Below are 18,783 nucleotides of genomic sequence, written 5' to 3' on the forward strand. Positions count from 1 at the left end.
GAAGGCGACCACCATGAGCATGACCACCATCCTATCTTCAACATGCTGCCTAGGGGGAGATGACTATGACAAGGTGCCACTCTAGCCTGTATATGACTCTTCGAGTGGGTGGATTGAGTTGATTCGAACTTACGCCACACAGGACAGGGTCACTCGAGCTCTCTACCACTTGACTACTCCCCCAAGCCAAGGTTTTGATTCGAACTCACGACCAAAGAGGGTAGATAATTTGAAATTTGAAAAGTTTGGGGAAATTTTCTCGAGCAAAAGCAAGATCCGTTGGGAGTGTCTGAGGGTTCAGGAATTTCATACCTTCTATCCATATTTGTAACGCCCATAAAGCCTCTTTTTGTATGCAGACCTGCTAGGGTTTCAACCCAGTTCATCTTTTCTCCAACAACAACAGCCCGCTCATCAGCTCCATTCGACTTTAGGAAAGCAAAGTGCCATGGTATGTGCTTTTTTCAGGTTATCTGCAAGCATTATAGCCATAGCCTGCTAGGGTTTCCCTCTTTGTTCAAAGCTTCGTTTGCCAAACATGAATTGAATCTCCTGTGCGTGTTCTATACCACACAGTCTTCCACACACATGCGTTTTAGGGTTTTCAAAGCAACAGTACTGTACTAGGGTTTTCTGTTTCTACGAAAAACGCATGTGCCATGTTTGTAGAGTTTTAGGGTGTCTACCACTGTATAAATATCAGTGTTAGGGTTTTCAGAGCAGGCTTTCAAAGTAAAACTGCTGTACTAATTAAAGCTTGAATGATGTGCTAGGGTTTAACTATTTTTGAAAATTACACCACTGCCCCGAGCCTCTAAACTAACTACTAGCCATAAACAGAGTGCTAGAAGTTTTTTTAAAATTCTAGAAGTCCATTAGGGTTTAAGGTTCAACCATGTGCAAAGTTACAATTTTCTGCTATCTTGACCATGCCATACTATCAATGTGTGCACAGCTATGCCTTGAGATTAGGTTTCACATGCCCAAATTAGTAGCAAGGATATCAGACCCTTGAATTCTGTTCCTTGCAGTATAATTTTGGTGTGTTGTGCTATGTGCAAGAGACATGAGTTGAGCAAATACTGTTTCACGATGATCTGTATCATGATAAGCACTGAGGGCGCCTTTCACGTTGATCTGCAGGATGCCTGTGATAAGGAATGAAGTGCTAACATCTTGCTATTATCGATGCGATGCTTGTGATATGCGTTGAAATATCTATAATCTAAGTGATGCATGTGTTAGGGTTTATCCATATGCTAAGTTACACATCGTAGTTTTGGACTATGCATGGTTACTGCAATAATGCTGACTTGTGTGAGGGTGTTGTATAGGGTTCTTCACGTTATGCTTTCTTTTTTGTAGGCAAACCATCCATGACTAGCATAGTTCTGGGTCTGCAAGGGTTCCATTTCTTTGAAAGCCCTCATTTTTTATACCTTACAGTTGTTTTCCGTGCTGCAGGCTGACTGTCCCAACTTCAAGTTGGTTATTGTTGGTGATGGTGGAACAGGTAGGAATTATGTTTTTTTGGTGAAAAATCTGGCCCAAGGTCATGTTTTGGCATGCAATTTTTACCCTGTCATTCTCTTCAGGAAAAACGACCTTTGTCAAGCGGCACTTGACAGGAGAGTTTGAGAAGAGATACGAGCGTAAGTTCTCCATTTATGAACCTTATCCTTCTGCATCAGGTTTGTGGTTGTTCCTTTGCATGCTTTAGAATGGCTTGAACTCATTTCCTGATATCTTGTGATCTATGCAGCAACTATTGGAGTGGAGGTGCATCCTCTTGATTTCTTCACCAACTGTGGCAAAATCCGGTACAATTGCTGGGACACTGCAGGCCAGGAGAAGTTTGGAGGACTCAGAGATGGCTATTAGTGAGTATTTCTCTTTCTTTATAAGTGCATTTAAGAAGTTTTTCCATGAAAATTTGGATGTGCTTTTGTTTATCAACACCACATTCAAACACATTTTTCAATGATGCAGCATTCATGGCCAGTGTGCCATCATCATGTTTGATGTCACTGCAAGGCTAACCTACAAGAATGTGCCAACATGGCATCGAGATCTTTGCAGGTAAGTGTATTGGCCTTCTAGTTATGCTGGCCTTTCATCACTTTCTCTGTCTGTCTGTCTGTCTGTCTCTCATGTGGATGCAGTGGATGTGTGCGTATGTGTACACACGTGTAAGCACACCTATTCCCTCTCTCTCTCATGTGGATGCACTGGCATGTGTACGTATGTGTACACACACGTGCATCGTATTTCCTCTTTGTCTCTCTCACACAGTCACTCAGTCACACAGGCACATGCCCACTTGCTTGCATCTGTATGCATACCCAGGCGTGTGTGTATACATGCACATGTGTATTATTAATTTTTATTAGCTGAAATATTGTAATGGTATCAGGGTTTGCGAGAATATCCCCATTGTGCTGTGTGGAAACAAGGTGGATGTGAAGAACAGGCAAGTTAAAGCAAAGCAGGTGACTTTCCATAGGAAGAAGAATCTCCAGTACTATGAAATCTCTGCCAAAAGCAACTACAACTTTGAGAAGCCTTTCCTGTACCTTGCCAGAAAGCTAGCTGGGTAGGATGCCAAGTTATAATATCTACTTCTAATCAATTTTCTCTCAATTTATCTTTTCAAGAAATTGTTTTGATCCTCTAATTTCCCTACATAAATTTTATACACTCTGGCTTCCTTCTCAGGGACCCAAATCTGCATTTTGTTGAGTCCCCTGCCCTTGCTCCACCAGAGGTGCAGATCGATTTAGCAGCTCAACAGCAGTAAGTTGTTAAAAAAAACAATTAAGCAGAGTGCAAAATCATTGAAAGCTGTCTCAAATTTGAAGTAAATTATTAACAGGCATCTAAATATGTTAGTTGCTTTGAAAAGGTCTCTTAGATTCGAATATTTTAGGTCATTTCTGTTGAATAGTGCTTAATAGCAATTTTGTTTATTGGCAGGTATGAGGCAGAACTGGCAGCAGCTGCAGCCCAGCCACTGCCTGACGACGATGATGCAGATTTTGACTCTTAGATTAGGTTAATCAGCTTCTTAATCTTGGCATCTCGCTAATAAATGGTTAATTACCAACGGTTGGTTTAAAATGTGGTGGATTTTTTTTTGTGAACTAATCACGCCCAGAAATTGGAGTTTTCTACAACACATGATTTCAATGGAATGAAACAATTTTTTAATCTTGAAAGTCCACCAGTTTTTTTTGTCTTTGTTTTTGTTTTTTGGGTCGAGAGTACAATTATACTTTTTCTATAGTGTCACAGTGTCTATGGATTAGAGCCATTAGATGTTACTCTGTAAATATATAACATCCTCATTGTAAATATATAACATCCTCATCTAAAACCTTCCAAAACTAGAAAACATGATGCCAAAGACTTCATACAAAATAGTATATTAGTAGAGAAACTTTCCAAATACTGGAACCAAAGAAGGATATAAAAGCCTTAGTTGCAAAGATCAAAGAATTTACAACCAACAATTCACAAAGGGTAAGCTTGATACAAAAGTAAGTCTAATACCTCGTGTATTTATGTGTATCTTAAAGTACAATTCTATACAAGCTGTCTAATACCTCATGTATTTATGTGTATCTTAAAGTATGATTCTATATAAGCTATGTCTAATACCTCATGTATTTATGTGTATCTTAAAGTACGATTCTATATAAGCTATGTCTAATACCTCATGTATTTATGTGTATCTTAAAGTGCAATTCTACACAAGCTATGTTATTGCCTCAATTATTTGTGTATCTTCTAATAGAATCTCAAGAGGCCATACACAAGTATCCAAAATCACGACAAAAGAAATTATTCTTGGAAAAGAAGTCAAATTTTTGATTGATATCAATAGTTGTCGATTCATAAGGTGAAATAAGTAGATGGGCAATTGATAGACTTCTTTAGATGTTTAGAAGGAGGATCCTTAAGCTTGAAATTAGAAGAGCCAACAAAAAGAGGAAATTGGATCTTTACACCTTATATTGGATGGGAGATTGAGAGAGGCTTCAATGAGGAAGTATGGGAGAAGTAAGAACTAAGGCTAACCTTCAAAAATTATGATATTATTCTTGTGATGGATTATTGCTTACATGAAAAAAAAGATATGTTAATTAATTTTGGGAAAATACTATTAATCAAGGGAGAACAATTTTCATGTGAGTTTGAAATATTTACTATGAAGTTAATAAGGGAAATTAGATGAGGATGTTATATATTTACAATTTTTGCAAAGAATGTAGAGGAGACTAGCATGTAGCCCTAGAATGAATGTAGAGGAGACTAGCATGTAGGCCAAAAATGAATGTAGAGGAGACTAGCATGTAGCCCAAGCATGAATGTAGAGGAGACTAGAATGTATCTCAAGAAAGTCTATCGAAATGTGTGGAGAAGTTGGATAATTATTTAGGAGTTTTCTTCTATTGAGGTAGCCTCCTTAGTTGCATGTTCTTCATTACCACAAGGGTTGCTAAGAGCTCTCTACTCCACCCAACCACAACCAAAAGAGACACCTCCAAGATTGGACCCCTAACTCTTTTAATAGCATAATGCCCTTCACATGTGCCCGGCCACTCTCAAAAGTGTCCGGCCACTCTTGGGTCCGCACTTGGTCTTTTTGGCTCCCCTAAACCCTGCCCGTGCCTTGCCCGGATGGTCGAGCTCTCTACGCTCCTACTAATTCCGTTGTCATGACATTACTCCCCCCTTAAGAAGAGTTTTCGTCCTCGAAAACGAAATTCGGAAGCCTCTTTCTGAGTGTGCTTACCTTTTACCAAGTAGAACCTTCTTCTGGTCTATCCTTAGTGTCGAGTTCTTTTCTCTTGGAAATCCAAGACTTTTTTTGGTTTATGTGGTAAGGATGGGGGTTCAATAAGTTCTACTAGGATCTCTTGAGTGACGAGATTATCGTCATCACCCAACTTCTTTTTTAGTCTACTGACATGAAAAATTGCATGAACCTTAGAGCTTTCTAGTAAAGGTAAGTTATAAGCAACACTACCTACTTTTTTAAGTATTGTAAATGGACCACAATACCTTGGAGATAGCTTTGGATTTCTCCCTGTTTTCAAAGATTTGGGGTGTGCGAAAAACACTTTATCACCTTCCTCAAAGATAATTTGTCTACGATCTTTGTCTGCATAATGTTTAGCACGGTCCTGTGCTTTCTTAACATTATCTTTCGCGATTTTTGTCATCTCGTAGAGATCTTGAAGAAAATCTTTAACCTTTTGTATCTTTTCTTTCTCGAGGCCAACGGCCATGAAGATTCTACACTGGAGCCTGGTACTGAATGTCTGGCACAATTGTTAGCAAATCAATATGGGCAATATGCACCCAACTGGTTTGCTTCTTAATTATGCTCGTAGCATATCCTTTTGGATTTGATTGACTCTCTTGGTTAGACCATCACTATGGATGATTAATCGTACTCAAGCTTAGCATAGTATCTAATATTTTGAACACAGTATGCTAGAACAACTATTAAACTTTATATCACTATCGCTTACTATATTGGCAATCAGCCAACATATATGCGACTGATATACTCAATGAATAGCCGAACTAACTCTAGCATATTCACTGTCTTTTTGTTGGAATGAACCAACACTTTTTAGTCAACCAATTCCTGATTATCCAAACCGAATCTTGGTCTCTATTTGTTGTGGATAATCTTACTCGTTGTCTGACCATCTATTTAACTTCCTTTGGGCAAATCTTAATATTGCAAGTGTGTTGACTACCTTGAAATATCATTGGATAAGAAACTTCTTAACCAGGTACTGGTCAGCCACTTTTTGATTACGTCATCCTCATTATCTACCAAGTGTCCCATACCACCTAGTAATAACAAGATACTTTTGGCAATCTGCTATTGTAACTAGACCCTCTTAAATGTGGACGTCCTTTGGTCTAGCCAATAACTCCTTTTATATCTCACTAATTAAAGTGGGACAATGTCAACTAAGACATTCTTTTTATGGTAGTCATAAGCTTAACAATTCTGATTGGAATGGTGAACACGGATCCCAACATCACATCACATCTACCATCTAGGGAATCATGCCACTTATCGAAAACTACCCTCTTTATGAGACTTACTGCTAGTGGTTGTGCTCGTCTCTCGACAAGAGGCCACTATACTTTAGCATGAGTACCATCTCCTCACTACGGCACACCACACATGGGCATCATGTGGATCATCAACGCACTACCCCTTAAGTGATTACAAGTCCGCACTCTTTTCTTTAAGTTGAAGGTCAAACTCTTGATAACTCCGTTCGACGAGCCTTTTGACCTATCAACTTCCTTTATCTAGATAGCCATTTGATGCTCACAAGACCAAAGGCTATTTCAAACTAGGTACCATACCAATGACACCGTGGCCTTAACATATGCACCATAGCATACGATTCTCTTTCATACTAAGTACTTTTCTTAGACCTTGTCTAATTTCTTATGGAATAGGGTTACCATCTTACAAAGAATAGTTCCTATGCCATCGTTAATCATATCCGTTTCCACTAGAAAGGTTAAACTTGGATTGATCATTCTATAGAAAAAGCTATCATAGGCTTATAGAAACAATAATATTGGGGAATTTCCCCTTCCCTTAAAGTTGATATGTCCTTTGAAAAACTAACAGGGCAGATAGAATTGCAAAGGAACATGCAATTAAAGCAGAAAACCAAAAAAAAGAAACCGACTCAAACTGTAAGAGTGAAAATTTCCTAAATACATATAACAACATGCTGAAATTCTGTGTGGTGAGGTGATCCAAACATGTAAGGTTCCCCCCTTCCTAAATAGGGAAAACCATAAGATAGTATACTAATTCTAACTCGAGAAAAATTTCTTACTCATCGACAACTTGACCATGTAAAGATATAAGGATACGATTCATAGAACTAGGTAAGACCTAGTTCTATCCCATAGGGGAGCGTGGTCTTCTAAATGACTCTTAAAATCAGATCACTCATAGAGTGACTGACCTTAAATTGGGCAACCTCTATTTTTGATTCCTAGAAACAACGCTTTTTTTCCCATCTATGCAAGGCACGGCCGTCCACATAGTCCTCTAGAGTAGAGTTGCCCAGAAAACCTACTTACCTAACGTAGAACTTCCAATTAATATGTTGGAAAGCTACCCGACTAATTGGGTCCACCCGTCCATAGGATGGTACCATTGCCCTATAGATTGGGCAATCCCTACAGGACCCTACACCTCGTTCTCGACACAGCAGCTGGTGAGGATTCAAGCCGACCTGTCGCCCTCTCAGGCTCCATCGCTTGATCCTCCCACTCCTCAGAGGGATGTCTACACGCTAGGGTGGGCCTATTCACCGCACTAACCTGGGCTCGTAGAACTAGGCAGCATCATAATACTCGCCTAAACCGGCGAACCTCATCTTCCCAATGGTAGGAGGGATACCTTGGGCCGACTCTGAGTCTCGCTAACGTTGCCTCCTGGCTACACACAGCACGAAAATGGGGTCACCATTAAGGCAGGGAGAAGATGTACCTGTACTTTTTAACTTAATCAAGATAACAATTTCTAAACTAAACCATAGAATACGATAAACAACATCACCTTCTCAAAAAAACAACAATATCATAAGGATTTTGGTATTTTTCAAAACAAGGATAGTGGTATCTTCTTTCTTAATTAATTAATGCTAATATTAAAAATTCAATCAAAAACCTCTTTTCTAAACGATGACCAAGCTAACATGGGCTTTAATTCCTTGTGGAACTCCCAAGGGGAGAGATGGGGTCGCATCCGTAGCATTCCCTCTAGGGTCGCTGTTATGCATGCTTCCTGAGGGCGATATTTTGGCATTTTTGTGGAGAAGCCATTCTCTTCACCTCCTCGTAGCTCACGTTGCCGCAAACACAATGCTTTAGTCGGATCACAAATCAGAGTTTGTTTGCTCTCTTTATGAGCATAAAACTCTTAGGTGGGAACCACCTCTACGAGCCAAAGAGCCCTTACTAAAGTCACCACAAATGGGGGGAAAGGTGTCCTTAAACTGGAATTTGGGGAAAAAGGATCCACCTACAGGAAGAGAGGGGGAGTTCTCCCTTAAGTCTATTTACAAGGAGAGAGGGGGCGGGGGAGAGAGAGAGAGAGAGAGAGAGAGAGAGAGAGAGAGAGAGAGAGAGAGAGAGAGAGAGAGAGAGCAACTAAGGACACCCTCTACTCAACAGAAGGGTGAGATGATGAATTTTATTTTTATTTTTATTTTTTGGAGAGCTTACTTGGAGATGGGCTAAAAAGGCTTGCTACTAGGAGAGGGGATGCAGCGGGATGTCAGGTATAGTCCCACATAGAGTGTCGGGTACGGACTATCAGGTGTGCAGTCTCTGCACAGAGTGTGTAGTACAAGCAACACAGGGTCGCGGTGTCGACCATGGGGGTGCTGGGGGTTTATATAGGGATTGGTGCAGGTGTAGGGAAAGGGAGTGTTAAACTATGACAGACATTGAGACGTACTATGTTTTACGTCATTAATTTAAATATTCTGAGTCATGGGCCGGGCTTGTCGGCACCATATGTTAAGGATGAAGGGATTGGGTGATCGCCGATGAGAGGCGCACCTTAAATATCAGTAGGATAAGGGTTAGGGTCGGTCGGCCATGTATGGGCGCCCAAGTGTGAACGGCCATGTATGGGCGCCCAAGTGTGAACGGCCAAGTCACCTATAAGAGTCAAATGTAACCCTAAAATCCTCATTCTCATGTGTTGAATACAAGAGTGCTCTTGCCTTATCCTCTTGGTTTCCTTCTCCTGAGAGAGAGAGAGAGAGAGAGAGAGAGAGAGAGAGAGAGAGAGAGAGAGAGAGAGCAATCGAGCACTGTGTAGCGGCACGGTGGCGAGGCGGTAGAGCGGCGACAAGGCGGCTCCTCCTTCACGGCTGCGACGCGGGAATCCTTTAAGGCGGCGGTTGAGCGGTGAGTGACACACCCTTGCATTCTGTTTGAGCTTGCTTTCCTGGTTGTATGCTTGTAGCCATTCGTGGCTCGCATACGGTGCTCGGCAAGTCCCCAGCTACGACCTGTGCACACATTTTTGGCGCCGCTGCCAGGGAGATGCCCTGCACCAAGCTCCAGTTTGCAGCTCGTGCTGCTGCGTGAAGTGAAATTTTCACTGTAGGAAAGACGACTGTGTGTTTGTTGTTGAGGTGTTTACGTGTTCTGCAATCTGTTTTCTGCAATTTGTGTTCTGCAATTCTGTTTCTTTTGTTATTTTTCCGCTCCACGTGCGTTCTGTTCTCTGGTTTTCTGCGTGTGAGGGGGGATTTCTGAATCCCCAGCAGACCTGTGCTGTGTGCGAACTGCGCTGCGGCAAAGTCTGAACCCTAGAAAGAAACATCAGAAAACTTATCTAAAAAAAAATCAATTTTGTGAAAAAAATAAAAAAAATAAATTTTATTTTCAAAGGAAAAAACCAAACGTGTGGAGAGGAGAGATTTTTTAATTGGAGAAAAATTTTTTGAAAAGAAAAACCCCCATTGACCCGGACCTCGGCCTCGGTCTTTTGATATATATATATATAGGAGAGTGAGCCTCCATAGCTTTCTTTCAAGTGAGAGCTTATAGGAAGTTGTGCCCTATATGTAGCCCACCCCCGAGCATGTGGGATAAATCCCTCACCCTTTCCTCCACAAGCAAATAGGCTTTCGCCCCTTCCCCACAAGGAAACAGACTGTTTTGAGGACTACATGAGCTCTGGATAGGCGAATACGGTGCTGTAAAGCACACTAGGACCCATTGAACGATACGCTCGTTTCGAGCTATCACACGCCCTAGTCCAGGTTTGTCGACCATAAGTAAGGGGGTCAAAAACGGGTTAAAAACAATCTAAAAACAAGTAAAAACGGGGTGCGAAATACCCAAGAAACCACTTGTGTGGGCTTCAAGGGTAGTTACCAATGCACGTAGGGTACCCACGTCACATGTATCTACGCTCTGGTCGGGTGCTGGAGTCTGAGCCACTAGAAAGCGTTTCAGTTTACGTAGGCTCACACCATCCCTCCACGTTGGCATCTTAGCCTTCAGTTGGAACCCAGGGAAGTGCAACCCAAGATCCACGAATAGCGGACAGTGATTCGTCCTCTGACTCAGAAGCCATGGAAGGGCACCCTACCAAGAACCCTGAGGAGACAAGCCAAAACATGCCAGTTTGGGCCCCACAACCTGGATCTAGCATGTTTAGTCGACTAATAGAGACCTTTAGTAGAGCTACATGCTCTGAGCATGCGACAAGCGAAGTAAATGAAGAAGGAGGGGTAGTGGATTCGCCATTCACATCTCATGTGGATATTCTACCCACTTCGTTTAATGAGGGTCCTACTGAGCTACCACCTTCCGACGCGCCTCCTAAAGTAGAGGTCCCTAGAAGCCAATCCATAAGAAGTGACATTGCGCCCACTTCAAGAGAACCGTTTGGCACACCAAGTCTAGATGGGATATTTCTCAATGAAAATTGGGAATATGATCTACACACAGAGACTCTAACTGACCTATACACGAGTTACACATACCATATAGGTTGGTTAGAAGTCCTACGATCTACATCTACATACCATATAGGTTGGTTAGAAGTCCTACGATCTACATCTAGCGCCACTAATCTAGAGGAGCAACAACACATGATATGTGAGGTTATTCATAGAATTATCCAATTTGAGAGGCAAAATAGGGGAGTGAACCTAGTTTCCACTGGCCCTATGAGATTTTTGGATACGGGCAAGGCCAAACAACTTGGAGACTCCCTCGGTGAGTCCCATAGACCCTTCATATGTTGTTTCGCCTGGAGTCTCAATGCAGGTTGAGTCCACGAGCAATAACTTTAGTTTTCCAACCTTGGCTCAACTTTCCATTAAGGAATCCACAATGCCTACCCCAATGATGAGCATAACGGAAAGTGCACCTGTTGTCACTGTAGTTAGTATGACGCCGCTACCTACTGGAACAGTACATATAACAGTGCGTGCCAGTGCCTATCAACCATATGTACCTATCGCTACTCATGCTCATGTAGCTCCTACGCCTCTTAGTATGCCAATGGCGTATGCTCCACGACCGCCTTATCACAACCCTTATCCAAGAGGAGCTAGGCCTAGTCACCTATCATATCTTACATCATTTGCCAACATACTCAGACCAATGCCAACTCCTATCAGCCAGGCTATCCCAGAAGTGCCTCCACCAGCTATGCTTGCTCACCTAGGTGATCTCGCAGCATTTGCTCAGACGATCGGACGATCTATTGTGGAAAACATGCGGGGCATGCCTGAGAGAGAACCTAGAAGCAAGGCAGTACAAGTGGCTAAGCTCACTCAGAACTTCAGTGGTAACGAGGATGTTAGGAAGCACATTGAAGTATTTGAACACGTGTGTGATTCCTTGGAAGAGCACAATGAGCTGCATAAGTGTAAAGCCTTAGGCTTAACCTTGAGTGGGAAGGCCGGAGATTGGTATCGAACCTTAAGGGTTGAAGAGCGCACTCACTACCCCACTCTCAAGAGATTGTTCTTGAAAGAATACATATGTGAGGGTGTGCTTTGGGGAGTAGCATCTCAACTCCAAAAAGCTGAACGCGAGGAAGGGGAGTCAGTGAGAGACTTTATAAGTCGATTGAAGCATCTAAATTCTCGCTGCACTCCCGATGAGCGCTTCAATAATAACCAACTGCTCGATAGATTTATCCGAGGATTGCGCCACGAAGACATATACAATGGCTTAGTCATTAGAGGTCTTACAACCAGTCACTGTGCCAATGCAATCCAGTTAGAAGACAACTTGATGATTGTAGGTAAAAAGGTGTCTTCGGAGACAAAATCCGTTAGTTCACAAGTATCTGGGCACGAGCCAATGACGGTAAAACCTGTTAAGATTCTAGAAATGGGATTGATCATGGTGATAAACATAGATTAAGCAACATGATTAAGGTGGATTAAACCACACTAAGAACTCCATAACTAGAGAGAGAGAGAGATTGCACACTCAACACTATTCCCTTGTATTGCATATCACAACATGAACCATACAATGATATAGGCTCTCTAGCCTTATCCCACTTTACACATCATCATCCATGTGGCAACTCCTTTTCCACTCTTTTGGTCAACTCTCACACACCATGCAATATTACATGTGGCATTCTTATCTTGCCACAATATCTTGCACCTCTAGGGTGCTTTCCCACACACACAACACCGCGATTACATCTCTCAACACCCCCTCTTAATCGAGGTGTTCCACAACTCACCCATCATCCATCACCCATATCAATGTAGCATTGCATAAACGCAATCACTACCTCTCAACACTCCCCCTCAATGATACATTGGAGTGTCCATCAACCAAACATGTGTGCCCGTGTCTACCATCTTAGACACCTAGTCCATTTTGAGCCGACTCGCTCACAGCGGAACCACTGAGTCTGATTTGAACATGGAAGTTTGGGTGGGAACCAACCCATGTGCATGCACCTCACACGTGCATCGCTTTTGCACACATCACAACAACCATTTTGAGCTTCTAGGTGAGCTCGGGCATGGTTACCCTCATACCATGGTGAATACAAATTTTTTGTTTTGAGCACGCATGCTCTTGGACGATTGTCCATCATCATATTTGGGTGAAATCATTTACAAATCATTTTGGCCGTAGCTGGGCAGAGAACCCCTCCGTGTGTGAACAAACTTTTTAAAAAACTTGAAAATTGATTGTGTGTGAATGCACCTTTGTTTAAGTGTATTGTACACCACACAAACAACCTTACATGAATGATTTTAAAAAAAATGCGCCTCTTGAATGTGATGTTGAAAATCCTATCTGCCTGAACTGCACTGCCCTCTGCTCATTAAATATGCTGCATTGATTCATGCCAGACTGCCAGTTCCAAACTGCCAGTTGCGCGAATGATGAATTCTGCCGACTATTTCACACTTTCCTCTCTCTTCCTTCGTGGGTCACCCATTAGATGCAAGGCGGAGATACCAATGATGAGCAGTTGGGCCTGGGTGTCATCGCAGACGGTGTGGAGGGCGGGTCTCTGATGAGGGGGGCGCACATACCTCTCTGGAACGCAGTCCAGACCCTCATCCACTAGCTCCTTTATGCCCCTCCTCACAGCTTTGCAATCTCGGTTCTAGCTGCCTTCCTTTCCTTGTCCATGATATGAGCAGCAGATGCTGCAGCTTTAGCTGCCTCCGCTGTTTCAGATAGCCGTTCAGCCAGCTCCTTAATAGTCGCATCCCTGGCTCGCATCTCCTTAGCCATCTGATGGAGTTCTTCATCTTTAACTCTAAGAGTCTCCTTCATAACGTTGAGATTGTCCATTGGCATGTCAATTCCTTTTGAGATGTTGGGTTTCACTCTGCTACAGTGCTGATGCTTGCATTGCAACAGCTATCTCCTCCGTGCACTCCTTGTTGAGAGTCACATTCAACTGCAGCACACGTCTTCTTGCCATAGCAAACTGTTAAATCTCCTATGAGATTTACACAACCATCATCATGGCTATACCTTGAGCTCCCCATGAGCTCATCTCCTTTTGCCTCAACCATCAAACCTCCCTAATGAGGTTTACACACAGCCATCCAAATGGCCTTCAAGAGCTCCCCAATTTGAGCTCTAACATGCATCTCCTTCTTGTTTCAATCTCTTTGCCTCTTCTAAACCTCTCTCATTGAGGTTTCTCCCATAGCCATCAACATGGCCTTGCAAGTTCCCAAATGAACTTGCACTCTCTATGCTTTTTCTTGCATACAAACTTCAAGGGTGCTTCTTCACATGGTCTCTCAAATGAAACCATAGGTGCATAAACATGTGGAAACTGCCAAGGTTTCCATCCCCTTCTTTTCTCTCCTTCATTGAGCAAACATTCACAAGTGCATCCTCTTCTTGATGCACACACATGTGAACTCCATTGAGTCTCAAACCTTGCTTGCTTCAGCCAAGCAAAACATGCACCTTAAAACATGCTCTTTTCCCAAGTGCAAAGAACCATAGGATTCACAAATCCTAACATGGCAACCCTTTTCAAATACGAGCATTCTTCCATGCTCAAAATCAACCAAAATCTGAGGCAAAACTTCACAAGACCAACCTTTCATGAGACCATTGTCTCCTTGGCAGCTTCTTTGTTGTTTATGAAGACTCCATAGCCTTCATGATGCTGAAATCTGCATTTTCAGCTTTGTAGACGGCTTCTTTGATGATGACAACACCATTTGTCATCTCCACAATGAGAAATCTCCACTTGAGACTTCAATGGCAGCTTCATTGCAACCTCCTTGTCGCATAGCTCTTCTTTGACAGCTTCAAGACACTTCCAATGTCTGGTTTTCAGCTTCATGAGCAACTCCAAAATCTCCATCTCCTATGGGCAGCTTCAAATCTCTCTCAATGCAACCAAATGATAATGAGTGTGCTAAAATTTTTCTTAATAATAAGGCTAAATCATAAAATATGCTTAATCAAACAAACACTCACAAATATACATAAATAACCATGATCAAGAGCCCACCCTAGCTCTGATACTATGTTAAGATTCTAGAAATGGGATTGATCATGGTGATAAACATAGATTAAGCAACATGATTAAGGTGGATTAAACCACACTAAGAACTCCATAAGTAGAGAGAGAGAGAGAGATTGCACACTCAACACTATTCCCTTGTATTGCATATCACAACATGAACCATACAATGATATAGGCTCTCTAGCCTTATCCCACTTTACACATCATCATCCATGTGGCAACTCCTTTTCCACTCTTTTGGTCAACTCTCACACACCATGCAATATTACATGTGGCATTCTTATCTTGCCACAATATCTTGCACCTCTAGGATGCTTTCCCACACACACAACACCGTGATTACATCTCTCAACAAAACCTATTGCCAAGGAGCCCAAGATATCCGAAATGTCTGTGATGACCGACCTTACTAAGGCTCTCCAAGAATACTTTAGGGGTAATTGAGCTCCTCAAAATAGCCATATGTACCCAAGGAGAGAGCAACAATGGTGTTCGGTGTGCTTAGAACCACATAGCACGAGTGAATGTCCCACATTCAGAGTCAAATTCAATGGGAATTGCAATGCATGTGGTAAGTATGGCCATCAATCTAAAGATTGCCTAGTACTTAAGCGAATGTTGGCAAACCAGGCACCACTAGCCTGGTCAAACACACCCCAAGTACCCGCGCTAATGCTTGCACAACCTGTCGAGCAACCATCACAGCACATAGTTCCAAGGAATCCGAATGTAGTCCAGTCTGTGCCGTTGCCACCGCCAGTGCTAGGACCACAACCTCCACAAGGATTACTCCTATAAACCAGATGGGTTGTGAGTCACATAGTGCGTGTGGGGATTATGAAGAGGAGATAGACCCCACTGCTCCATATGGGATTGATACATTTGAAATGATTCCCTAGTACTACAGGGAGGATCATTTTGGGCAAGTCAAGCCTGTATATCAAGCGGCTGCTCTCGCCACAAGAGGGCAAAACCTTAATACCTTGGCGAGGAGACCACCTCTTCAATGCTACCAGTGTGGTGGACCGCATCGTGTAGCGGAGTGCCCTAATAGGCTACAGAAGATTGCTACTTAGATGCAACCAAATCAAGGGAGCACATCGGGAATGCCGGTACTTACATGTAATCATTGTGGCATAGATCATTTGATTGCTCAATGTCCACATAATCCTAATGCACCCAAGATTACGCCATTGAATTTGGTTGAGGTCACCAACCAGGCACGAGGAACCACACCCGTTGTACCAGTGAATATAGTTACACGGTCAATGCTTCAAAATCAAAACTACATTCTTGAAGAGAGGGATACTGCATCAATCGCTCAGGCAAAGAAAAAGAAAACACGGCGGAAGAGATCGCTGAATGCCACGAGCTCCAAGCCTAGTTCAAAGACTAACATAGGGACAGGAGACGACCCCGTGTATATGAATGATCCCGAAGATGATTCTGATTCAATAGAAACCATGGGGACCAAAGCCACTACCTTAAGGGAGGACCCCACTCGGGAGCTCAATGAAGGAGAATCAAGCGAGTACATAAATAAGGGGAAATAGAAGGAAACTTCCTCGCCCCCACAACCAAGTCAGTTAATGCCCTCTCGACCACCCAAACTGACTGAGACTCCCCAAGACAAGCCACGTGGGCCAAAAACCCTCAAGAAAAAGATTGGAACTTACCCAAACCCAGTTGAGGAGATTGAACAAGTGCAACACTTAAGGGGTTTGGTGGAAGAAACACTTAAGGGGTTTGGTGGAAGAAACATAAAGAGAACTAGAGCCAAACCCGAGAAAAATCAAAATTCCAGACACAGTGTTTCCTACACAAGTTCAGCCTCACAGGAACCATAAACCGTTAGCTATACCGAGTATCATTCGGGAAGAAAGTGAGGATAGGACATCCGGAAGTGGGCAAACACCCTTCTTGCTGGAAAGAATGTTTAGTGAGGGAATGCCTGACCCTATCGAAGAGGAAGTGATTCCATCTTCACCAGTCCCTAGTCAAGGGGCGATGTCTCGAAAAGTACCGTTGAATGTGTCCAAGCTAATGGATGTCCTCTGAAATCAGAACCACGATCATATCCAAGTTATACGGAGATCCTGAGCTATTATTAGCTCTTTGGGCATTTCTCAATGGAGAACTAAAGGCGGGGTTACCACAATTTGCAAATATGGATAGACCCGACACGCTTCAAGATGAGGAGGAACATTCGGATCTACAACCCAACCTAGATGAAAACTCGGTCGTGGAAATACCTGTTAACAAGTTGGGACATTACTTTGAAGGGGACGAATCTAATGCAACCCTCCCCATTACTACCAAGGGATTAACTCTAAAGGGAATCCTTGATGGTGGTGCTGGCGTGAGCATTGTGACTAAAAACTGTTGGGAATCTATGGGAAGACCTCATCTTGAAGTCACAAACATAGTGGTTAAGATGGCAAACGGAACCATAGCTAAACCTATTGGAATGTTAAGGGACCTTAAGATCAAGGTTCTGGGATACAAGGTAAAACATACCTTCATTGTAATGGATTTCTCCAAGCATCCTATGTCATATCAAATGATCTTAGGACGTCCTTTCATGAGGGAAGCACAAATGGTACATGACTGGTCGAAAAACCATGTCTATCTACAATTCCAGGATTCTGTCATTTGAGTTGATCTTGAGAATGGTCGTGCACATCCTTTAGGAAGCAAGGTTATCATTGATAATCGATCGAATACCACTATTCACTCCGCCCCATTAAGGTATTGCTATACATGCAAAAAAGAGACTGATGATGGGAAAGATTCTCCTTATATGGATGTCCTACCGGGTATGATTGAGTCGGATAACGTGGATTGGGTACACCTAGCAGCAACCATAGACACATGGGGAAATAGAGGCACAAGTTGGGTAACACCTAAGGGGCAAGATATGCCACCATTAGTGCCAATAAACATGATAGGTGTTATGCACTTGACTCCTGATGGCGAGAAAGTGGCAAACTCCACTGACACTGAAAGTAGCGAAGACTCTGACCAATGTAACTTTGAGTATGAATCTCAAGAAGAAACTGACCCTGAGCCTAATGGGGGGGATGAATCAAATATTCACCCAAATGTGGAAGCAATGTGCTCAAGGCCTAGGACGGTGACCTCCTGCAGTTCATCCGAAAGTGAGGGGGACACAAGTGAAAATCGACCAAGTGAGTTCGAATCTGACAGAAACAAAAATTAAAAACTTGGTAAGAAGAAAACGAGACATAAGCACCAACGCTATCGAGCTAATGTATGCACTGCAATAAACAACAAGGAGAGATCCACTGCAGAATGGCTTAGTTATGTAGGAGCCATTGATGCTCATCGGAAGTTAGCGGATAATTGGGGACAATACCTCCAAAGTGTCATGTGGTGTATTCCGCAACCTCATGACATCGCCCAATTAGAAATCGAAGAGAAGCTGAAACTAAGTCGTACTGCAAGAAGGCGGCAAAACCAAGAGTTGGCTCAGCAACAAAAGGAAGCGAAATTGAAAGAAAAAAGCCTGGCACAACAAGAACCAGTAGACTTACACCCCGCACCCGAGCATTTCAAATCATTTACCTCAGGGAAACGTAAAGTGGTCTACACAAAAGCCCAACGAACGCCTACCAATGGGAGTAGTGGTGTCTACGATGGCCTGGGAGTAGTGGTGTCTACGATGGCCCTGCAGTAGTTAAGGAGATAGACTTAGCAGATCCGGGTGAGGAGTCTAAACCAGTTTTTATTGCTCAAGACCTCACCAAGGCAGAAGAAGCTGCACTTAAGAAGCTTCTTAAAGAATTCAAGGACATATTTGCTTGGACATATCATGATATGAAGGGTGTTCCACCCTCGGTGGTGCAACACACGATTCCAATGATTAGCACTGCTAAACCAGTCCAGCAACGTCCCTACCCAATGAATCCTAAGTACGCAAAGATTGTACAAGAGGAAATTGAAAAGCTTGTAAAATGTGGATTCATATACCCTATTGAGCACTCAGAATGGGTTTCTCCGACAGTCATCGTACCAAAGAAGAATGGGAAACTCAGAGTGTGCGTTGATCTCAAAAAGGTTAATGCAGGCACCAGAAGGGATCATTACCCCTTGCCATATTCTGAACATGTGCTTGAAAGAGTGGCAGGCAAGGAGGCATATAGCTTTTTAGATGGGTACTCGGGTTACAATCAGATCACAAT

At 42.8% G+C, this 18,783-nt stretch overlaps 1 protein-coding gene across 1 annotated transcript; it reads left to right on the plus strand.

Moving 5' to 3' along the window:
• The first annotated feature begins 262 nt into the window (after positions 1–262).
• Positions 263–3,208, plus strand: LOC147625802 (GTP-binding nuclear protein Ran1B-like). Its single transcript, XM_086817832.1, has 8 exons — positions 263–451; positions 1,465–1,513; positions 1,596–1,652; positions 1,763–1,880; positions 1,990–2,079; positions 2,414–2,593; positions 2,716–2,793; positions 2,974–3,208. Exons 1-8 carry the CDS (start codon positions 449–451, stop codon positions 3,044–3,046), a joined length of 648 nt encoding a protein of 215 aa, XP_086673958.1. The 5' UTR covers positions 263–448; the 3' UTR covers positions 3,047–3,208.
• Positions 3,209–18,783: the final 15,575 nt, after the last annotated feature.

The sequence above is a fragment of the Cibotium barometz genome, chromosome 23 (assembly GCF_041138505.1).
Source record: "Cibotium barometz isolate CiBa-2024 chromosome 23, ASM4113850v1, whole genome shotgun sequence".
In the NCBI taxonomy this organism is placed as follows: domain Eukaryota; kingdom Viridiplantae; phylum Streptophyta; class Polypodiopsida; order Cyatheales; family Cibotiaceae; genus Cibotium; species Cibotium barometz.

Excerpts from the sequence above, each read along its gene's own strand:
- LOC147625802 (XM_086817832.1), top strand. Across the intron at positions 1,514-1,595 it reads TGTTGGTGATGGTGGAACAG|GAAAAACGACCTTTGTCAAG; the intron begins GTAGGAATTATG and ends CATTCTCTTCAG. Across the intron at positions 1,653-1,762 it reads GTTTGAGAAGAGATACGAGC|CAACTATTGGAGTGGAGGTG; the intron begins GTAAGTTCTCCA and ends TGATCTATGCAG.